Consider the following 23,542-nt stretch of genomic DNA (forward strand, 5'->3'; position numbering starts at 1 on the left):
AAACCACAAACCTTGTCGAACACAAACAAGTTAATCATAACACAGAATATGATGATGAGTTTATGTTGAGGTGAATAAAAAAATCCACCCATTATTTTACCAGATATTATGTATCTGTATGTTAGATATTGTTAGATATTACATTTCTACAAAGTCATAACTTAGTTTGTAACTTTTGCCACTCATATATCCGTTTTAAGCGCCTTCGCGACAGTGTCGCAAAGCATACTTGAGTGTTTAGCCCAGATACTCCATGGAAACACACGCACGGTTGGAGTTTTGTTTACATTCTTGGGTAAGTTTGTTATATTGAACAGTACACTGTAAAAGTCGCGTATATCTGGTTGTGTAATTCCTTTATTTAAATGCAAGGAACAAAGTGACTCTTCAATTGGAAACGCAGAAGACGTAGCACTTTTGCTAACGTTAGCTTAACTAGCGTCCAAACTTACTGTCTTTACAGGTGAGGCGACAAAAAACAGATGTTAACATCTGGTTCACGGTCACCTGAGCACTGATAGTAGTTTTCGGTCTGTCATATACTTTTATTAAGCTGTGCTGTTATTGTCAGGGAGCCAACAGTTACGGGCAACTGAGCCAGGGACATGTGGAGGACCAGGCTTTGCCCCGGCTCTCTAACATTGCTGCCCTACAAAACAGGCCAGTCCGGGCTGTCAGCGGCGGTGGGGGACACTCCGTAGTTATTACCGGTACGTATCCTTTCGTCCTATATTAAACACAAACTTCAGCCCACCAGCGAATGACAACAACAGTCTGTTGTTGTATTGTGAGCAAGACCTTCATAAGTCATGTGGCGCCTCCTTCTGGCCAGTGAAATTGTGTTTGTTTTTATGTTGATAATCTGTTAATGCAAAAATTATGAATGATCTAACAGCAAACGGTAGAAGCAAACTTCCACTCAGTTCAGTCTCGTTTGTTTAAGTAAATGTCTAGAGTGAGTGTACAGGTGTAACTGTCCCAAAAATAACACATCTAAGTAAAATCTTTGATTGTTTCCATGCTGGACAGAGAGTGGCCAGGTGTTTGTGTGTGGACAGAATAACAGAGGCCAGCTGGGACTTGGCCACAGTGGAGACATCGCAACTCTTCAGCACTGCCCCATCCTGAATCAGAGAGTCACAGACATCGCCTGTGGTTGGGATTTTACCCTTCTTCTCACTGGTGAGCAGTCAGCACCGTTTCCTACCAGGAATTTATCCTCATTTCTAGTTGTACTTGGTTTAAGGGTGATATTGCTAGCCAAAACACAGGTGTTTCTTTGGGGCAGGGATAATAGATCTTTTATGGTAATGTTAGTTTTTATTCTAATATAACATTTTATTATATTTGAATAATACACTAGATGAATTGTATATAAAACAAAATAATATAGCTGTGTTATATTAGAAATTTCATTATATTAGATCTAATTTTTCTGAAAGTGCAGATACAGTGGCTTGCAAAAGTATTCGGCCCCCTTGAACTTCTCCACATATTGTCACATTACAGCCACAAACATGAATCAATTTTATTGGAATTCCACGTGAGACCAATACAAAGTGGTGTACACTTAAGTGGAACGAAAATCATACATGATTCCAAACATTTTTTACAAATAAATAACTGAAAAGTGGGGTGTGCGTTATTATTCAGCCCCGTTTGGTCTGAGTGCTGTTAGTTGCCCATAGACATTGCCTGATGAGTGCTAATGACTAAATAGAGTGCACCTGTGTGTAATCTAATGTCAGTACAAATACAGCTGCTCTATGACAGCCTCAGAGGTTGTCTAAGAGAATATTGGGAGCAACAACACCATGAAGTCCAAAGGACACACCCCACTTTGCAGTTTTTTTACAAATAAATAACTGCAAAGTGGGGTGTGCGTAATTATTCAGCCCCCTGAGTCCATACTTTGTAGAACCACCTTTTGCTGCAATAACAGCTTTTAGGGTATGTCTCTACCAGCTTTGCACATCTACAGACTGAAATCCTTGCCCATTCTTCTTTGCAAACAGCTCCAGCTCAGTCAGATTAGATGGACAGCGTTTGTGAACAGCAGTTTTCAGATCTTGCCACAGATTCTCGATTGGATTTAGATCTGGACTTTGACTGGGCCATTCTAACACATGGATGTGTTTGTTTTAAACCATTCCATTGTTGCCCTGGCTTTATGTTTAGGGTCGTTGTCCTGCTGGAAGGTGAACCTCCGCCCCAGTCTCAAGTCTTTTGCAGACTCCAAGAGGTTTTCTTCCAAGATTACCCTGTATTTGGCTTCATCCATCTTCCCATCAACTATGACCAGCTTCCCTGTCCCTGCTGAAGATAAGCACCCCCAGAGCATGATGCTGCCACCACCATATTTGACAGTGGGGATGGCGTTCAGAGTGATGTGCAGTGTTAGTTTTCCGCCACACATAGCGTTTTGCATTTTGGTCTCATCTGACCAGAGCACCTTCTTCCACATGTTTGCTGTGTCCCCCACATGGCTTGTGGCAAACTGCAAACGGGACTTCTTATGGTTTTCTGTTAACAATGGCTTTCTTCTTGCCACCCTTCCATAAAGGCCAACTTTGTGCAGTGCACGACTGATAGTTGTCCTATGGACAGATTCCCCCACCTGAGCTGTAGATCTCTGCAGCTCGTCCAGAGTCACCATGGACCTCTTGGCTGCATTTCTGATCAGCGCTCTTCTTGTTCGGCCTGTGAGTTTAGGTGGACGGCCTTGTCTTGGTAGGTTTACAGTTGTGCCATACTCCTTCCATTTCTGAATGATCGCTTGAACAGTGCTCCGTGGGATGTTCAAGGCTTGGGAAATCCTTTTGTAGTCTAAGCCTGCTTTAAATTTCTCAATAACTTTATCCCTGACCTGTCTGGTGTGTCCTTTGGACTTCATGGTGTTGTTGCTCCCAATATTCTCTTAGACAACCTCTGAGGCCGTCACAGAGCAGCTGTATTTGTACTGACATTAGATTAAACACAGGTGCACTCTGTTTAGTCATTAGCACTCATCAGGCAATGTCTATGGGTAACTGACTGCACTCAGACCAAAGGGGGCTGAATAATTACGCACACCCCACTTTTCAGTTATTTATTTGTAAAAAGAAATGTTTGGAATCATGTATGATTTCCGTTCCACTTCTCACGTGTACACCACTTTGCATTGGTCTTTCAGGTGGAATTCCAATAAAATTGATTCATGTTTGTGGCTGTAATGTGACAAAATGTGGGAAAGTTCAAGGGGGCCGAATACTTTTGCAAGCCACTGTATATTATCCTTAGACCATTATGATACATGTGTTTCTAGAAAAAGGGTGGAAAAAAAACTCACATTCATTGCTATATTGTCAAAAAAAAAAAACCCTACATATTTAACAAAATGGGAATAACGGAGGACACCTTAACTACTTTCCACTCATCCAAAAGCGTAATTTTTCAGTGTGTCTTAGTTAAAGGCATATTTCTTTTCTTGTTATGGCACACTCTCAGACGGTGGGCAACTATTAGCATGTGGTTCCAATGCATTTGGGCAACTGGGTGTTGGAGAGACTTTGACACACTCAGCAGATCTACTGGTTGTTGAGGTGAGAACACGTTGGGGGTGCAGTTTTTATAAAGTAAAGTTTTTAATTTATTTTTTTAAAATATCCATTCAATACATCTTGAGTAATCTACATTAGTATAAATGATCTTTACTTACCTGCCATCTTAATCACTTTCATTAAGGCAGATGTCATTGTGCTGTTTGTTGACAGAATCTGAAGGAGCCACTAGTTAGTGTAGCAGCAGGACTCCGACACTCACTTGCTGTTACTGGTAAGGTAGCATTGTGAACGGCCCTCGTGTTTTTTTTAACATCTGCCAAAGTGGTTACATGATTGGTTTTTTGCCTGTCTCTATGTTTCTTTGTCTTTATGTTTCTTAGCTGTATTTATAATATATATATATATATATTAGTATGAATTTGCATGGGAATTAGAATGGATTACATTTCTGGACTGAATCCAAATCTGGATCCTGAAAAATGGGATATCTTCCCAAATGCATATCAAATTTAAACTTTGGCTTGATGTTCTCAAGAAAATACCATAAACCAGTCTGCAACCAGATATCTTTCATCTCATAGGACTTAGTGCATGCAGGGAATTTTCAGTCTTGGTGGAGGTATGCACTCTGACTGCTCCTGTTTTTCATGTGAAGCTATAAATCCTGTAATTCTGTTTGACTTTCAGGCTCAGGCTGTGTTTATCAGTGGGGAACTGGTCTTTTCAGTTATGCTAAGAGAGCATTCAGTCCACATGCTGTCCCATCTCACTTTAACTCTAAGGTGCCCTGTCTGGTACCAGGTAACGTAAGCTGTACTGAACATAAATAATTATTAATTTATTCTATTATTGGTGATTTGTAGATGTGACAGATATTTATGACCTTGTTGCAGGTCTGGATCAAAGAATATCACACCGGGTAACTGCAGGGTCAGCGCACTGTGTGTGCCTTACAGGTAGGATGGTAGTGAGTTGCTTCAATATGTTCTGCAATAATAAGCTATGTATTTTGCACTGCTCATTCATAGGGACAATTTACACACATAAGCACACTTCTTTATCATACATCAAGTCTGCCCTCTCTGATGTCCTGTAATTAGTTCACCAGAGCATCTGAATTGCTGTTCTGCTTTTTTGCTGCTGCTTGTGCTGAATGAAGAGTAATGCTGTCGCTGTCATGTGTGCAGGAGATGGCGATTTGTTTCTGTGGGGAAGCAACAAGCATGGTCAGCTGACCACCACAGAGCCCTTCCTGTCTTCTCCCACTCTTCTGAAGCGATCTCTGCTGGATGGAGAAAAAGTGATAAACATGTGGAGCGGCTGGACTCATAATGTTGCTCAGACAGGTACTCGGGTCTGTGATGTTCAGTAGTTTTTACAGGATTTAGAGGACAGTTGCCCAAACTGAAAAAACAATCCCATTATCTGTTTCAGAGAGCGGGAGAGTGTTCACATGGGGAAGGGGAAATTATGGACAGCTGGGCCGTCAAATATCAGCCAGTGAGGACACAGAGCAGCAGCCAGCTGGCCCTGCGGCACAAGGTGGCACCCAGGAGGTTGGACTCCCTGCAGAGGTTGAAAACCTTTGTGGAGCAACACAGGTAGGAGTGTTTAGCACTTCGCCAGATGGCAGAACCTATAGCTGTGCTGCAATCAGTAACAATTAAATGTTTTCTTGACTTGTGTTTGGATTGTTGGTCTTGAGGATAGTGCTTTGTTGAAAATGCCAGTAGACGTCCAGCAGGAGGCAGCAGACAGTTACAGTTAAAGTAGCTGTTGATTGTTTAGTATAAGGCGAAGCATGTTTCCCCTGAACAGAAGGTTCTTAATGATTTGGATAATTATCTCTTATGTACAAAGCATACGCGCACTGTCATTATAGTTCAGCAGGGGGAAAAAAACGACTTGTGTTTATCAGTGAAGGCAGTTTTCTCTACTCCCGTAAGGACAATTACATGTGAATGGGATTGTAGCAACTAACCTGTAGTCTAAATAGTGACAATATGGTCATTGCCAATGAAGCAAATGTCAGGGACAAACAAGGACAAGCGCTCCTTTCATCTTTCCACTGCGCACAGATCATTGCAACAACACATAAGGTGTCAAAGCTTTGTCACCTTGTGTGTTGAGTGTGAAGTAAGATGAATTGGCTGAGTGGGATATGAATCACTCAGGCCACACTACTTTGTTAAAGCACTGTACATATACACTGACTGGCCACTTTTTAGGTACATCTACCAACAGCCAATCACATGACACCAACTGATGTATGAAGATGTGGTCAGGACAATGTGCTAAGGTTCAAACTGAACATCTGAATGTGAAAGAAAGGTCATGTAAGTGACTTTGAATGTGACATGGCTGTTAGTGCCAGGAGGGAGCCATGTGAGCATTACTGATGGACAAATTTCAACCCGTCAGTGGTTCATGATCAGTGGGTCAGTTTCTGTTAATCACTTGTTTTCTTTGTCAAATAAAGTGCTACATGCAAAAGTCTATATTTTGCTACAAAAATGGGAATTCTGTACACTTATTTATTGGTTAAAGTGCAAACATACATGTAAATACAGTGAATAAGGAAAAAACTGCGTTTGCACCTTTCTAACGAAGCTTAAAGTTGATATTTGTTATGGCTGCCTTTATTCTTTAACACTGCCTGAACTGTCTTAGGGAAGCTTTGTTGTAATTTCTGCAAGTAGTCTTCAGGAACAGTTCTCCAGGACCTTTGAAGGACTTTCAGACTAACTGTCATTCTGTTCTGTTCCCACACTGCTTCAATAATGTTGAGGTCTGGGCAGAGGGGAGGCCAATCCATGACCGATGGTGTCCCTGTACATGAGCTCAGTTAATCACATGCCCATCTCTTGCATGTTTTTCTATTCATCTATGCTTTTACTGTTTTCAGGATCGTTGTCATTGTGAAAACTAAAGCTGTTGCTAATTAGATGCATTCCAGATAGTTCTGCATGACAAATCAAAATTTGACAGTACTTTCCATCAATTTTGACAAGAGCCACTGGCTAATGTGCACACCCAAGCCATGACACAACCTCCACTTTTCTTTTCTTTTCTTTTTTTTACAGATGGCTGCAAACACTCACTGTTGTACCTCTATCCTGACCTCCTCCATGCAAATTGACAGTGATTTGAACTTTGAAAGACCTTCAAAAAACCTGGAGAACTATTGCTCAAGACTGCTTGCAAGACAGATTGCAAGAAAGTCTCTTTGGAAAGAAAATATAAAGAAATGAGGGGTGGCTCAAGACAGTACTTTAATTGCATTTAACAGCCATGCAGTGGACTGTGTCTCATATCCAGGATTCAATTAGCATTTAAGCATGTCCACTCAATTCCTGTCATACTTGTGAAGGGGGAAGCAGGAGAAAAGGCCATTAAAATCTAAAAGGTTTCGGTCAGCAAAGGGCAAGACTGTATAAGCATCCTCAAATGGCTGCATTAACTCCTCCAGCAAGCCCAGCAGTGGCTTTTAAGAGTTATGAATCAGTTGGGTCTCTGCTATAGTTTCAATTTACATTATGCGCTAAAGGGAATCATATGCTGGAGTACCAAACGTATGTAAAGATGTGAAAAAAAATCATTATTAAATTATCAAATTTTAAAATTAAATCTAAGTGGCTTTATCTTGTCATTTTATTTAATTTGTAAGGGAGAATGCGATTAATTCAATTGTCAGTATCATATGTCATTGAATATTAGTCTTAAAATTGCACATTTGCTTTTCAACATGTATTTAAAAGTTATTTTCTCCACAGATTTGCTGTGGATCAGAACATAACCTTGCTACTGTAGGTGAGTGTGTTCTCTCAAAAATGTCCTTGCAGTTTCTTCACTTTTCTCCTAACTTATTATTCACATAATGCACAAGTGCACTCAACATTTCCATAGGAAACAAAAGCCTTTTATGAAAAATTAAAAGCAAAGTTTGAACTTACTGGGTTCTTTAAGTTCTCATGGCTGAAATGAGAGACATCCTCAATGGCCTGAGATGACTCTGGCTGTGTTTGTGTAAAGTAATGTAGAAGACACATCGGTGAGGCTAAACTATTTCAAGCTGTCCTCACCCCTACTAAAAAGTTAGTAAGGGAGCTGTCTAATGCATTACAGTGTTAACAATTAATCCTTGTAAAACTGCAGAGCATTTCTGAGGTCAGCTCATTGCTCAGTGGCTATTGCATGAGGATGTAATTACAGTGTGGATAGATGGATATCATTGACAGAAGCAATTACCCGAACAGGCCTGTAAAGGGGATGAATTAACCAGATGCCCATTTACAGGCAAGTTTTTCCAGTCATATGTTTGTAGAACGATCTCCCTTTGTCTGCTTAACCGCTGAACAGACGCCGCACACTCACATGCATCCCTCAAAGAGAACTGAACAAAGATAGACATGTCTGACTGCTTGTTTGCGATCGCTCATTAGATTAAATGTGCTTTTATTCTTGCCAGGCCTGCCAAAAGTCTCCTGCTTTTCTATAGTAACCAGCTAGGCATGTAAAAGGGTTTTTGGAAGTAAAATCTATCACATTAATTTTTGAACACTGACCCAGTTTTTTTTTTTACATGAGCACGAATATAAATATCACAGATTATCACTGAAATACAGGCGCATGCTTCCATAAGAGAGGAAACTGAACATCGGTGGTGTTTCTGCAAGCATCCATGCCATTCACTGGTGTTAATCTCACTAATTGATAGCGATAATGAATGTGCGATTCTAATTTGAATATGTGGAAATTGTCCATCATCCATAGTTCGCGAGAAGCACTTTGAAAAAGTTGAGTTATGGGCCGTGAAGGCAGAACTAGCAAATAGAGGTCTCATCTGAACCTCCAGCATCTCAATCTTCTGCCACGCTCACCTCTCTTCCTCCTCCTGTCTGACGTGTGGTGGCAGGAGCAATGAAATAGCAAAACAGGATTGGAAGCGCAGACCTGAGTGCTGCTATTTCGGGTGCTGAAGTAGGTCAGGCGGAAAGGAACGGAGAGCATTGCATGCTGCTTATGATATCTGTTGCCTGCTCATCCTTTGCTCATTAGAACCTGAGCAAGTTCTCCTGGTGTGTGAAAATCATCAGCGGTGGTCAGAGGTAGGGAGATGGGTCAAAGACTCTGTGGCCACAGCTCATCCAATCTGAGGAAAGATTTTTGGTTCATGTGAACATTTTTCCACTTAATGGGATTGTAGAAGCAGGAACACCTTAAATTAGAGCTGTATCTGTAGAATGATGCAAGTCACACTAAAAAAAAAGGCAACCTCCGCAGACTGTGTCACTGTGGCGTTGTTATTTGGGTGTGAAATTTTAAACTGACAAATTTCAAAAACAAATAACAGCATTTGTTTGCATACACAAATGGCCTTTTGGTTTGAGATTCCTTTTTTTTTTTTTATTATCCTTTTGTCGTGCAGAATATTATGCAGACACTTTGTTGCCATGGAAACACTGATGTGCTATACTCCAGTCAGTGAGCCCATGAATTAAGCACAGCACCAAAATAAAGATTTTTTTTCTTCCCAATGAACCAAATGTTTCAACACGTTTAGTCCAATAATACTTTCTGAACACTAAATCAAAGAAAAGGTGTCAGTCCAGTCGTAAATACATGCACTGTCTTTAAGACGGGCACTACATGCATGTTTGTAACGCATAAGCGGTTTCTGGCAAACTGTCACATTGGCATGAGCTGCTTGGCATGGCATCGAGGTCTGTGAACTGGTGAAAACATATGCGTCTTTCTGGCAAGCGCTGCGGCTTTTCGGGGACGAGCTGAAAACGCAGACAAAGACAAAGACAACCTCGCGATGAAACAAATGAAAAGATGACACGAAAGGCACACGACTGCAGTACGGGGAGAGCTTGAAGATGTGTTACCCTTGAGAAAGCAAGCTCGCTTCTGTTGTCATGGCAATGGAGCCTGTTAGGTAACTGTGTTGCCATGGCACGTGTCTCCTCGGTGATGCAGACCTGACCACACCCACCGATAGGCTCTCCAGCTGTGAAGAGCAGCGAGGCTTTGTTATTGACCAAGTGTCAGGGTGGGAAACAGGAGCTGTGTGTGTGTTTTCTTTTGCACCCTGTTTTTTTGTAATCCAGGATGCTGATTTTAGCCTACATTGTACACACTGTACTACAGCCCCCTCATTCTCTCTCCTGTCAGTTACACTGACCCATGATCCTTCTCCCTTTCAGGGGGAAGTCTCTTCTCGTGGGGCTGGAATGAACATGGAATGTGCGGAGACGGCTCGCAGGCCAACGTCTTTCATCCACAGCTCGTTCCTGGTCTAAGACCTGTTCTTATTGGCTGCGGAGCCGGACACTCCATGGCAGTTTGCGCTGCAACGACCGGCGCAGAAAAAAATTCTGCACCACTCGAGTAACGCTGGAGCAGGGACATTTATTCTGCATGACAATCAGAGGCTATAAAAAGCGAATGCTTTGGGGAGTTAACACATTTCTGTTTTAGTGGTTTATCGGTGCCCTGTGAAACCCACGTGCGATCATTTTAAGTGCCCTTGACTCAACACTAACTTTCACATGTTAAAAGGCTACCTGAGCTACTTGAAGGGGTCACACTTTAATCTGCAGTTTGTCATAAATATCCTTGTATGGTTCTGTGATTTATGTTTCATGTGGCCATAATTTGTCTATGATGGACACGATGGGGTCAATGGCTTTGCAGGGTATGGCCACGCCTGTAGCTGCAACTCCACCTGACGTGTTTGCCTTCCTCAATGAAGCTGTTACAGGTCATATGAGGGATGGGCTAGACTAGTGTTACAGCTCCATCTTCTCATGTCAGGGGTTTTATTGCTGTGATCTTGAATGTCAGGAGGCAGTCAATCTCAGCAATCCATGGTGAAAATTTCTCTGTCATGTGATGTACCACTCGCACATACACACAACAGCATTTTATTTCCCATTTTTCTACTGGTCTATCAATTATTTATGCCTTTGCCCATCTGTGTCATATTCTTTGATTTTCTGTTTGTCTGATTTGCACCACTTTCATACTTCATTAATCTTGGAAGAAACTCATCCACTGGACATGACCCAACCTACATATTTATAAGGAGTAGACCTCCGCAGTGCAGCACCTGGATACCAACTGCAGTTGTTAAGGCAGTGCCTTTGAGAAAGGCAGTGAAGGTACTCAGAAAAGCTGATGCCGACTTTTCCGTGACTTTCTTTTACATAAAATTTTTTACTTTAAATGTTCATATAAGTTAAATGTGGAAACATTAAAAAAATGTTAAAGTGCTTTTACCAGGATTATGTTTGGGACGGGAAAATAAATGGACACTCACTGAAAAGTGATCATTTCTGTGGTTCTTTTTTATTTATCACTATTGTACAAGTCTGAACTGTATTGGTCAAAAAAGACACAAAAATCCCTAAACAACAAACCAATCAGAACGACCACTGAACACCTTATTGAGATAACTAACCACAAAATGCACGGTGTTCAAAACACACACTCTGAAATCGCACCAAATGCCACAAATTAGTTGCCTCTAAGTTGTGTAATTGATTCTGTTTCATGATAATAGCTTTCTTTCTTGCTTTCTGTCTTACATATATGTATTATACCTTGACCAGCACACAGTCCCCCCAGCTCTATTGACATATTCAGATCTGCTGTACCAGACTGCACTCAGATCTCAGCAAGCAGTGGTTGGCAGTGTGTTTGCAGTTGTTTGGTAAAAAGTGGGTCCCTTCTCACTAACTTTGTCCACACAAACAGTGGATCAGGACTCTGTATCTTTAATTAGGTTATGCTCGTTGCTTGCCTTTAGAAGCTGATCAGCACTGGGGTCAATGCTGCGTACACGTGCTTTCAAGTACTGAGCTGATGCTTGTTTTCAATGTGCTGGTGACTGATGGTTAATTTAAAAGAAAATGCATATTGTTTCATCGTCGTGTTGGTTAAGCTGTAATCCTGAATGGTAAGAAGAATTTACATAACAGAGGCACTTGTCCAGTATGATGAGGATAATGGTTTGGTATTAGTTAGTATTACATACCAATGTAGCAATTTGGATGTGTCCAAAAAAATGATGAAGAGGTATAATCCAATTATACGTGATTGTCAATTAAACAATTATTTAAATGCCTATGCTTTGATACGAGAATGCATGTTATATAGGAGCTGTCTTTGATAATCAAAGTACAACTGCATACCATCATTCAGTAAATAAAAATCTGTCATTTTGTTCCTACCTACCCTGCAAAACCAAGATTTGCATCACAAACTATTATTATTGTAACAGCACAACTTGCCATTTTAATGCCTCTTTAATACAAGGTAAGAGTGGTGTGTTTTTTAGTTTTTTTTAAGTTTTTTTTTAAAGCATGACATTATTATTACTATATTTTTTGTGGACATTATCTTTGATGCATGAAAACATATCAAAGGAATGTTAAAGGTTCACTGGTGCAAAACAGTGCAAAAGTCTACAAAGGTGTGACGATGACAGTGCAAAGTTAATGACTTGTTTTCAACGGTTTAGTCTGGCTGACGTGACGCGTGACAGGTTTTTGCTGAAGGGGGTTTGCGGTTTAAAATCGGAGCAACATTTCTTTTTGTTCACTTTTGGACAGAAGAAGCACACAAATATTTGATGATCACTCAAAAAACATTGGTACACACAACTTCAGCACACAAAAAGCATATTTACAGCACTGGCACACACCAAAAATAGGCACACAAATTACAGCACATTAACCAGTCACAGATACTGAGCTACATAAGGCTTGACAACAAAACGTCCTCTGTGCTACATCTATGCTGAGTTTTGTGATGTACAGGTTGTCACTGTCACACCCATTTAAAAATACTAATACACACAACAATGCTACAGCGCTATCAGGTGGGTGATGGGCCGTTATGGGTCATACACATAGTGGTTGGTACACCATGGTTCATAACACAAACTGACTCTGTTGGTTGTCTGCTCCGGTGCTGTCGTTGGGTTTCTATAAACATATAAAAAAACAACAATAACAAAAATAAATTATTACACAAATTATGTATAATGGTGGAAATGATGGCGATGATGGCTACCTCTGCAGGTGCAGGGAGAGGTGAAATGACACTGGCTTGGAGAGTAAAGAAAATGTGCTCCGTTAGTTCTTCATGGTAAACATGGGTTTACCATGTTTTGGGTTTTTGTTCCCCATGCTTAGCGGAAGGCGTCAGACACCAATGTACTGTCTGTGTGCAGAGGTTAGACTCTGAGTCGGTTAATAAACATGCCCAATCATGCTGCGTTTGACAGGTTTATGTACAGTAGTTCAGTCATTGTCATGCGTTTTTTTATACTTTGCGTCATGCTCTCACAGTCACCTCTTTTTTTTCTTCTCTTTTTTTTTTTAAAGCTCTCTTTGACCCGGACAGGGTCAAACAGCAGTTGGTAACACTAGCCGGACGCTAGTAGGAAAGGAAAGATGTATGTAGATGCATGTGCTGTTGAATAAAAACGGAGTCTAAACACTCATTGTGTATAAAATTTATTTCATGCAAGGACTTATATTTACATATTTTTATTTGAATACTTTTCTTTTGCATAAATGTAAAATACATGCATTTACCTTTCCCCAAGTAAACCCACAGCCCATGCTATGTCTCACTGTACTTTTTTTTTTCCTTCCCACCCCTCCACTTGAATTGCATGAGCATATAATTCACCTGCATCTCTTCACATCAAATCTTAACAAGTTGTTGTTGTTGTTTTTTTGTTTTTTAAATATATAACATCACTTAAATACCACAAGAGACATGACTCAAAAAATGTAAAACTCTGCTCATTCAGAATAAAAACAAAAACTAGTTGCTATAATTTGCCTATCTTCTTCTAGAAATGAACATTTCTGATTGGTCAACAAAACAAAAAATAAAGAGGAAAAAAAAAAAAAGAAGAAATTTGTTAAAGTGCCCTGAAAAATTTGTGCATAATTATTGGGACAGTATCAATACATGTAACCGTAACAGTATTGATGTTTTAAATCAATAGACATACATACTGCACGAGTCATCGTGACATCTCCAACTGATCCTAACTCAATATATTTTTGCTTTGTGGAGTTGCCTTGTCCCCTTTACTTATATTTTGTGCTTTATTATACAAAAGACGTGGGGACTAATAAGTGATTTTTTAAGGTTTTCTTCTTTTAGTGCTTCTTTTTTTTTCTTTTTTTTTGCTTGGTGCTATGTATCCCTACTAAAGGTTCAGTCCTAGTATGTGTTCAGTGGTGTAACAACAATATCCAAGAGGGCTATTTTTTTTTTTAAACTGTGATTAAGGGAACGAGGGTGGTGCAAAAGGTACAAGGTTCACCTACAAGGTTAGAAATAAAGCTTTTGTTACACTGTTATGAGCATGGAATAAAGTGTAATGATGCTACACTGGGAGCACTTATGTTAATATCATGTCAATTTATTACTCGCTTTTACTTTGCCTCTCCAAGTATGAAGGCACCGTTGTTTCGTAATTCATGAGTTCTGCCTTAATTTAGCAGCACAGCGGTATAGACGTGGTGGCAGTCTACTGATACCCTTTAAAAACTTGTAACTACCAGTAAATATATTTGTATAAAAACTATTTATGCTCATAACAGCATTAGTTGGCTTTATGACAGATTGTTCAAGTTAAATCACGCAATTTTTTTTTCTGTTGGAGGCCCCAGTCAAATAAATACAAGAAAATAAATATATGAATTTGGGGAAAGGCAAAGAATGGTGGCTACATAAAAACCTCTGCTATGACTGAGTCTCTTGTAAAGCTGTTTCAAAATGCATAAAAATGACAAAGCTTATGAAGCTTTTGAAAGAAAACCTTTTTTTTTTCTCCTTACAGGTAATTGCGATACAGTTAGCTTCTTGTTGAACATAATTTCTCATGCAGTTCATGCAAATGAACAGTTTTAGTTCTGTTGACATTAGATGTATTCATCACTGGCATCATAGGAATTGTCATCATCTCCATATTGCATCGGACATCATGAACTGTATGTTCATTTTTTTTTTTCTAATGGCCACTCGGGTAACATTATCTGGACTGCACTTTCAGAATGACGTCTCTACTTTGCAACGTACAAAGCACTTAAGAGAAGTTCCCTTAACAGCTTTTGGATATGTTTTAAAAGCCTTGTATAATTAATGTCCAGCATATTATTGGCAGGGGTTACATCTTATGAAAATTTATTTCACAAAAAAAGTTGTTGAAAAACAAAAAAACCAAAACCAAAAAAGCAAATGAGATAAGTTATTGGCAGAAGAGAATGAGAGATCAAAAGCAACAGAGCAACAGGCAATGATGTAAACACAAGGAAAAGAGTGTGGTTAGCCTGTGGTAAGAAGTAGAACGGTGCTTTGTCTGCAACTGAGGTGACCCATGCAGAGTGGCATGTGCCAATGTTTTCTAGTCTATGATATGATGACACACCCAAGGAGAACACTTGGGAAGCTTGAGTATAAGCACAGTTAAGATACAATTTTCCAGAAAAATAAACATAAAATAATAATAATTTTAAAAGAAAAAGAAACAAAAGCAGGTGTGAAGGCAAGTGTGAAAGCAAAATCTGACAGGAAATATAAGAAGTGTGGACTGGCCTTCCAATGGCATTGTATCTGCTACTCAACCATGCTACATAATGGATGGGATGGGAGAATGTGAGTGCTGCATTAGACAGGGTGGGCTGCAGGGCAGGGCGGACACTGAGGACACTCCAGAGGCATCCCCGCTCATGCCAGACATGCTGTTAAGGCTCCAAGGCTTTTCATAACCTTCAGTTGAAAAACAGAGAACGTTCTGAGTACACTGCAGCACTGAATCCACGACAAAGTGTTTTGGTGTTCCTCACTGGTTATACTACACCTGTTGCTTTCTTGTTTTTGACTCCAAAGAAACAGGTCAACACAGACGTGAGACACATTATTATTCTCCATGCATTGAGTGCATTAGGAGTACAACAGCATGCACCGGGTGGTACTGGAATGGTTTGGAGTATAACACTTAAAAAGTCAAGAAAGGTAGGCACCTCAGGCAGGGAATGTTTTGTCAGCTACAGGTAGAATATCACACTGTATGCCGTTTTCTGCACACAGCTGGAGACTTACAGGACGTTCTTAGAGGAATGTTTTGATTTATCATTAATAGAAAATTTAAAAGCAAAACAAAAACAAAGGGGCGATCCCCGTTATTAAAGTATAGAAATCTGTAAATTTCAATTTTGTCTTGTCTTCTTAATAATAACATCTGATATTAGCTGTCATCCATCTGTGTTGTGCTCCTTCACCATACTGATAGCACCCATCAGCAAGACACTTCATGCACCGTTATGATCAAGAGCAATGTTCTCAAAAGTCAGGATTCCGCATGGTATTTATCATTAAAACACATATACATACATGGTACACGCGTAACACGTAAATACTTTCTTAGGCAGATAAGACAACACATTCTAGATCATATAAATCTCGAAAATAGTTTTCTTACTTGTAAATAAATAGGGGTATTACATTATGCACGTATCAAAAAATATAGTATGTAGATGTGGACAATTACTCTGGACATTTGTGGTGATTGTGCTTGATCTTAACATGTTTTAGTGAATCGGAATATATACAAATCCCAGCAGGATGACTGAGGAGAAGCAGCTGCTGTGAACATGTATGATAGCTGTAATAAAGAGGTTTGTTGTTGTGTGCATGTGTGTGTGTAACTGTGCCTGTGTCTCTGTGAGTGTGTGTGTATGTGTGTGTGTGTGAGAGAGAGAGCCTGTGTAAAAACTGAGGTGTAACTCTCAGCAAAGAGGCAAAAAAGGGGGCTTGTCCTGCCTATATGGTCTACAGGGTGTCAGTGTCTCAGGGGGGCCTGTGATTGGCTGTTACTGTACGTACCCCTCCTCACTCTGCCCCCTGTGTGGTTGGGGCGTTCAGTAGTAGTGGTGACCAGGAAGCAGGGTCGCTCTCTCTCGCTGGGGCTGAAGATTTCCTCCGGAGATATGGCCTGGTCTATATGAGGGCAATCTTCATTGGCCAGAGCTGCGTTAGCTGCCTCACCGTTCAGTTTAGAATCTTAAAAGAAACCAAAAATTAAAACGAACAAACAAACAATCAGATTTTTCTGTACAGGCTGTTTATTTAATTCAAGCACTACATATTTGAATATGTAGTTGTGTTTTGATATTCTGCTACCTTAATTCACACTGGGATAAACTCGTTCAATAATGCTGTCTGCATAACTGCTGTTTACCTTCCACTCCTTTGCGGAAGCTCTGTTTGAAGCTTTGTTATTGAAGCTTGGAGATTTATGAGCGCAAACTGAATCAAAGGTCAACATATCTTCGCTGTAACGACACCAAGGGTGGGGTGGGGGACATCAAACTACTTGCACTTTTCTTAATCTTACAAATACATGCATCCGGTTAGTTTTAAGAGAGAGGAGGAGTGAATCACTGCATTAAGGAGTGCAAAATCAATAGCAAGATTACTCACAGTCTGCTGAATCTCTCTATTCGCCTATCCAGTCAAATATGCTTTTCATTACATATTTTATTGATTTGTTATGAGCGGAGAACTCGTTTTGTTTAATCTCGTGCCTGAATCATAAGCTGATTGAAGTGTGGGAACAGACGAACAGTGAAACAGCACAATAGAAATAGGATGAATAGAAATGAGACAACTCATTTATCAGAAAGTATGTCACGCTCGTTTCTTACCTTGAAACTTTATCTCGAAAACATCGTCATTGGCAATGGGGCTCTGATGCTGGGAGCTGATGCTTGTTTTGCAGAAGTTAGGAGAGCCTGGTTGGGGTGCCCGAGGGATATGCCTGTTTTTTTTCTTTGGTAGTTTCTGTTTTGCCATCGCCAGCGAGTAATACATTCCAAAGTTGTTGACAATCACGGGGACGGGCATGGCGATGGTCAGCACACCTGCCAAGGCGCACAGAGCTCCAACCAGCATACCGGAGGTCGTCTGAGGGTACATGTCTCCATAGCCCAGGGTCGTCATGGTCACTACAGCCCACCAGAATCCAATCGGGATGTTCTTGAAGTGCGTGTGCTCGCTGGCTCTTGGGTCGTTGGGATTAGCTCCAATCCGTTCAGCGTAGTAGATCATAGTGGCGAAGATGAGGACACCGAGAGCGAGGAAGATGATGAGGAGCAGGAACTCATTGGTGCTGGCTCTCAGCGTGTGGCCCAGCACCCTCAGCCCAACAAAGTGACGGGTCAGCTTGAAGATACGCAGGATCCGCACAAAGCGGACCACTCTCAGGAAACCCAGCACATCCTTAGCTGCTTTGGAGGAGAGGCCGCTTAGGCCCACCTCCAGGTAGAAGGGAAGGATGGCCACAAAGTCGATGATGTTCAGCGCATTTCGAATGAAGTCAAATTTGTTTGGGCAGAAAGTTATTCGCATTAGAAATTCAAACGTGAACCACACCACACAGACACCTTCGATGTAGGTGAGATAGATGGCGGTCTCAGTCTCCTGGTAGGTGTTCATCACTGTCTCATTGTCCACCACGTCCCATTCCGTGCGGTTGATGATGGGATTGAAGGCTTCGTGGGTCTCCAAACAGAAGGTGGTGATGGACACCAGAATAAAGAACAGCGAAGCCAGAGCCACCCACTGAGCAAGAAATATTTAGGGGGCAGAAAAAGAAAGGAAAGAAGGAAGAGGAGAAGGACAGAAAGGAGAATGAGCACACTAATACATGCAGTGTAATCAAGCTTGACGGCCTAGCAGCCATTCTTAGTAAGACACAATGCAATTTAATCTTCTATCTCAGACAGTGGCATCTAGTTTGACAGTGGCAATAACACCCCAGCTGCACTCCTCTCTGATGTGTGTCTTGAATCTGAAGCGCCGCTGCAACAGGGACAATTAATGCAAGCTTGCTGTTCTTCCTTCTCATCCATCTGCTGTATATCAAGGTTGTGGCATTTTCAAGGGTATGGTACATATATAATTATTAAGCGCCTGTAGCAGCAGTAGCAGCAGACAGGACACTAGTGTCAACCCACTGGACTAAATTTAGCTGGGGCTCTTCCCTTTAGCTCCATCACCACAGCAGGTCTTCCCTTACACAAGGTCATACTGTCCACATCATCAAGCTCTTGGGAATGACGGTGAGCTGAGAGGCTCACTGAGCTGAGGACAGACTTTTATGTGAAGCCATAATTTCCCTTAATGGGAAAAAAAAAGTACTTCACCCCCTAGTATTGATTAGCTGATCAAATTTCTTTACATTTAGGTTCTGTTATTCTTCCATACTACATGGGTGTAACAGATACAGTGCTGTCCCCTGGGTATCGATCCCAGCCCTGTCCTCATGCACTACTGGTTGGTTTACAGCATGTGTTATTGTTCATGCTCTTTACTGTAGGGGGGAAAAACAACAACAGTAAACAGTAATCTAAGTTCAATCAGAGGAAAAAAGATGGACAGAGAAGTGCACAGGAAGAGCAAATATCTGCTTAATGATCCTATGAATTGCAAATGTTGGATCAATAGCAATCGACTCATGCATAAAACCTTCCTTAAATGAGGCCCTGCTGTACCTTTCAAACTAATGCACAGTCTTGTTAAGTAGCAGGGAGGAATAATGAATGACTAAGTTGGAAAAGGGCCGGTCTGGGCATGAAGTCCTCTGAGAGAGGGGAATGATCTGTACTTGTCGGTCGGTCTCATTCAAAGTGGGCCACTAAGACAGGCGATGCAGCACAATATAATAATAAGAAGAAGATGGAAAACAGGCCTTCATCATCATGTCTCATCAGTGGCAATTCATTGCCCCGTGCTGAGGAAATCACTGCTCCTTATGAATGCCTGCCTTCCTTCCATCTTAGCATGATGGTCCAGAGGGAAGCTGTGTTGACTGCAGAAGCACCAACTCCTGTCAGCAGAGCTGTCCTCTTTGTTCAGAGAGACAACATCCCAGTTCACAATGTGGATCTACACGCTGTTATGTAACACAAATTTGGCGTAAAATATTTAGCATTTACGCATTCAAAAGGAACATGGAGCACTTAGCATTTGCAGGCAATCGAATAGTGAGGCGACTTTAATAAACACGCAGTGGTCGAGATAATAACGTTCAGCTTTTGCAGATATGATGTAAGAGGAGTTTTTTGCCAAGTTTCAAGGCGTTAATAAGTGGTGGTGTTTTTATCAAATTGCATAATGTTGTTGTTTTTGTCCACCCCCTCTCCACTATGTGCTGCACGAAAAAAGAAACAAGTACTCCTTAGACAGTAATAGAGCACAGTACCACCACGCTGCAAAACAATGACTTCAACCAACTGCACACGTTGGAGTCATAATCGACACCTGCTGGCTTGCTGTGTTTTAGGCGACTGTAATCTAAATGTCATTGTGATTTGAATTTTTGGGAGTTGCACTAACCATGTTTTTTTTTTCTCTACTTTGACACAGAAAATTAAAAAACAATTATGAAAACAATCCTTATTTGAGGCAAGTCACCACTGCTGCCACTACCATACAAACTCCAGTGCGATAAAGCCTCATAATTTGAGCTGCTTTGCCCCTGATGCCTCCTAACAAGCAGGCTCGCTCAACCCTCTGAACATCCCACCCTTCGAACTGTTAAACAAACGCTGTGTCTCATCAGACTGCCTCCTAAATTATGTGTCTGTGTGACAGTTAGGAACAGTGTGGCCTGGAGGAAGGGCAACAAGTGACGATTGTTTGCTCCTTATTGGCTAATTCTCACTGTTGCCAGAAAACCATGGGTCTACTGTGCTGTGCAGTGGCAAGGGTTTTTCCACTGATGTATCTACTGTGAATAGAGTCAGTAATTAACTCTGAGGCTCACTTCTAATTAATCTTTCTGCCTGTCTTTGTGGAGTCGATCCCTGCTCTGCTTTTGTCATGCTTGTTGTTAAATGTAGGACACAGCTGAGCTTCTGCTGGGGGAATCTTTCCTGTGTGAAGAAAATCAAATTTAGAAGTGTGTATGTGACGGGTGGGGGGTGGCACTGATTCCATAATGCTTTCTGGAAGAGTGAGAACAAGTCAATGCAGTTTACTCTGTCTGGATTGGTGCCTGATAACTAATTACTACAGCTACAACAGCAGCTGTTAAAGCAGCATGCAGCACAGCAATCGTTTTAGGGGCTCATGGTCCAAAAAAAATTACAAATATATTTTAAAAAAAAAGTGTAAAGTTGTCCTTGTCACCAATGGCAAGTATTACACCCTGATGGAAAAGTGCCCATGACAAAGACTAAAAATGTCACCCCTAACAGCAACCTAATTTTGTCTGGAGGTCTGCCACAGAAAGAAAATGTGGTGATGCCAAAGATCTGGTTTCCTAATGTGCAGCTGACCTATTTAACCAAAAAAGCCAGCCTGCCCTGGGATCCCCGTGTTGTGGAAATATCTATCTAAAGACCTGTGAGATTCAAAATGAGTTTCTTCATCTTCTCCAACAAGATAAGAGGAGGACAGAAGTGATGATTTTCATGCAAATGGTTCTTCTACATGAAGTTGGTTCATTTCCCCCCTCTCCTCCTCTTTCTCCCTCATGCACTCTCATCGACCTGCTGTGGGGACCCTCAGAAGAGCAATTTCAAGGTCATCAAAAGCCCTTTCTACAAAAGCCCACCACCAAACGCCTTTGTTTCACCATCAAGGAGCAGAAGAGGACCAATTAACAAGTGTATTACTTTGAATGCATCATGACAACAACACCAGAACATTTTTAGCATTTTTGCATAACATACATAATATATACTTTAATTTAATTTAAGAAAAACAATGACACAAGGACATTTTTAAAAGTGACTCACCCTTGCATATTTAGAGGAGTAAGGGTCCTCAAACAGAGCCCAAACCCGTTTCTGCCACCGACTCCACAGGCTCCCATTCCTGGTATCAGGAGAGTCTCCCTGAGCCAGCCTTCTCGTCATTTCATCCACATCATCCTCAGCATGCTCCTGGTCTGGCTCCTGATCATCATTCCCCAGGTCTAACAGGCCCCCCCCCGCTGAAACTATCAAGGGCCTCTTCTGCCTCCCGGTGCTGGCGATAGGTCATCCAGCAGCATGGCTCCACGTCTGTTTCATCAATCCCCCAGAAGGCCAGTTCCTCCTCATAGAGCGGCCCGCAGACATCGGCCGGGCAGTGCAGTTTACCTGTCCTGTAGTAATTAAGGATATGTGCAAAAACGCCAGGGTGGCGGTCGAAGAAAAATTCCTCGATCTTGGCATCATAGTCAAAGTGGTTGGGCGCATCAGGCTCGGCCAGCCAGGACAAGCGAGTGCCAGGTAGAGTGCGCAGGGTGCTGCGGTATGTCTGATGTCTGATCCCTCCCACGTTTATCACAATGCGATCCTTGTCGTCGCTCAGGCCCATCGCGTCCCTTAGGCATTTCTCCAATAAGTTCCCTTCATCGCAAAGGTAAGTCTAGGCGCACAGTGCAGACCATGCACAGGAGTGATCAGGGTGACGGAAACAATTACATAAGGAAAGCAGCTCACAAAGCAACCAGTCCTTTTCTCAGCAGCTGTGAAAGAAATCGGGGCAGTCTGACACGCATCCCCCTCTAAACCCTGAATTTTCTGCAAGCATCCATTCATTCATTCATTCAGCTGGAGGATCAAAAACGCTCAGGGCTGCCAAGCTCGCTGGAAGGTAGAGAAACCGAATCCAAAACCCAATGTAGCCAATGGCATCACATTAAGAATGGACGTCACATCATCGATAAATCCAAGATGTCGAGAGAGATATATAAAGAGAGGGAAAACGCCGACAGAATAAATCCAGCTCTTTAAACTCACTAGGATGCGACAGTTGATGAGATCAGCCCTGAGGAAGGTTTATGACTTTCACAGCAAGGTGACTGCGGTGATGATGATGGTAGTGGTGCTGGGTGGAAAGCTCCTGATGGAGCTGCTCAGTCCTTCTGTTGCTGCCTACAGACTCACCTCCTTCACACTCCCGCTCCCTTCCTGAATTTAACGACACGCCGCCACTAAGCAGCAGGTCTTTGTCTCAGCGCTGAGATGCTTCCTCGCTCACAGACTTCACTGCCGTTCATGCATCGCTGAGAAGAACACATCCATCGCTCTTTTTGATGGGAGGACCACCCCGTTCCCTGCACTGCTGATAAAGAAAATCAAAGATGAGAGGGCGACAAACCTCCCCCAAGAAGAAGAAAAAAGAAGAAGAAAAACGCCCAAACTGCCAGTTATTCTCACCGAGCACAGCTCTTCTCTCAGCACAGATGGAGCATGCCCAGTGGAGAGCCCTGCGTTTATTAAAAACACGCTGTCAAATCCCCCAATTACTGTAAGGATGCTCAAATAATCATCCTTGCTCAGTTTTACTTGTCCTCCTCCTCCTCCTGCTGCTCGCTGAACGTCGTCGCCCGGAGGGTAAATGCTGGGTTAGCGCCTCTAACAGTCCGGATGCTGCTAGGGAAGGTCTTCATCATCTTCACGCACAGCTGGCTGGAGAAGGTGTGACCCTGAAGCCATGAACGCGCACATCTGCTCGTAGCATAAAAACACTATTAGAAGACGGTAAAGCTTCGTGGTTTGCAGACAAGTTCAGACAAGAGCTGAGAGCTCAGATATGAACACAAAGAGCGGAGAAGATTCAAGATTTGCGCAAGTCTGCGTGCTGCACAGCGCGCCTAAATAATTAGTCGATGAGGATCGTGTTTAATTCGCCAGCAGAGGGCGCGACTGCTCAAAGCAAGGAAATTTTATGGTCCGAATCACTTCAAACATTAAAAAACATAATAATTAAAGTTGGCAGAATTGCTCCATAATCTAACTAAAAAAGTAAGTAACAAAACAAAAACAAACAATGAGATATTTCTAAAAATGCCAATTTTATAGCTTTATAGTGTTTTTTAAAGCTGTTTTGAATATGTGATTTAGTTGATTTAAGTTGCTTTGAAAACTGTTCTTTCTTTCGTTCGTTCTTTCTTAAATCTGGAATACTCC

At 41.6% G+C, this 23,542-nt stretch overlaps 2 protein-coding genes across 2 annotated transcripts; one reads left to right on the forward strand and one right to left on the reverse strand.

Annotated features, from left to right (window-relative positions):
* Positions 1-168: 168 nt before the first annotated feature.
* On the forward strand, positions 169-12,204 carry sergef (secretion regulating guanine nucleotide exchange factor). The gene is made up of 11 exons (XM_040026956.1): positions 169-295; positions 572-710; positions 1,030-1,182; positions 3,487-3,581; positions 3,753-3,813; positions 4,230-4,343; positions 4,436-4,498; positions 4,730-4,888; positions 4,977-5,143; positions 7,316-7,352; positions 9,752-12,204. The coding sequence occupies exons 1-11, from the start codon at positions 254-256 to the stop codon at positions 9,937-9,939; spliced, it is 1,218 nt and encodes a 405-aa protein (XP_039882890.1). The 5' UTR covers positions 169-253; the 3' UTR covers positions 9,940-12,204.
* A 1,545-nt stretch (positions 12,205-13,749) lies between these two features.
* On the reverse strand, positions 13,750-23,256 carry kcnc1b (potassium voltage-gated channel, Shaw-related subfamily, member 1b). The gene is given in 5 exon segments (XM_040026940.1): positions 13,750-15,344; positions 16,461-16,637; positions 17,282-18,197; positions 21,380-21,574; positions 21,576-23,256. Coding segments are annotated over 5 exon segments (1,797 nt in total). The 5' UTR covers positions 21,945-23,256; the 3' UTR covers positions 13,750-15,204.
* Positions 23,257-23,542: the final 286 nt, after the last annotated feature.

Source organism: Simochromis diagramma, unplaced genomic scaffold (assembly GCF_900408965.1).
Source record: "Simochromis diagramma unplaced genomic scaffold, fSimDia1.1 OVJJ01000293.1, whole genome shotgun sequence".
NCBI classification, from domain to species: domain Eukaryota; kingdom Metazoa; phylum Chordata; class Actinopteri; order Cichliformes; family Cichlidae; genus Simochromis; species Simochromis diagramma.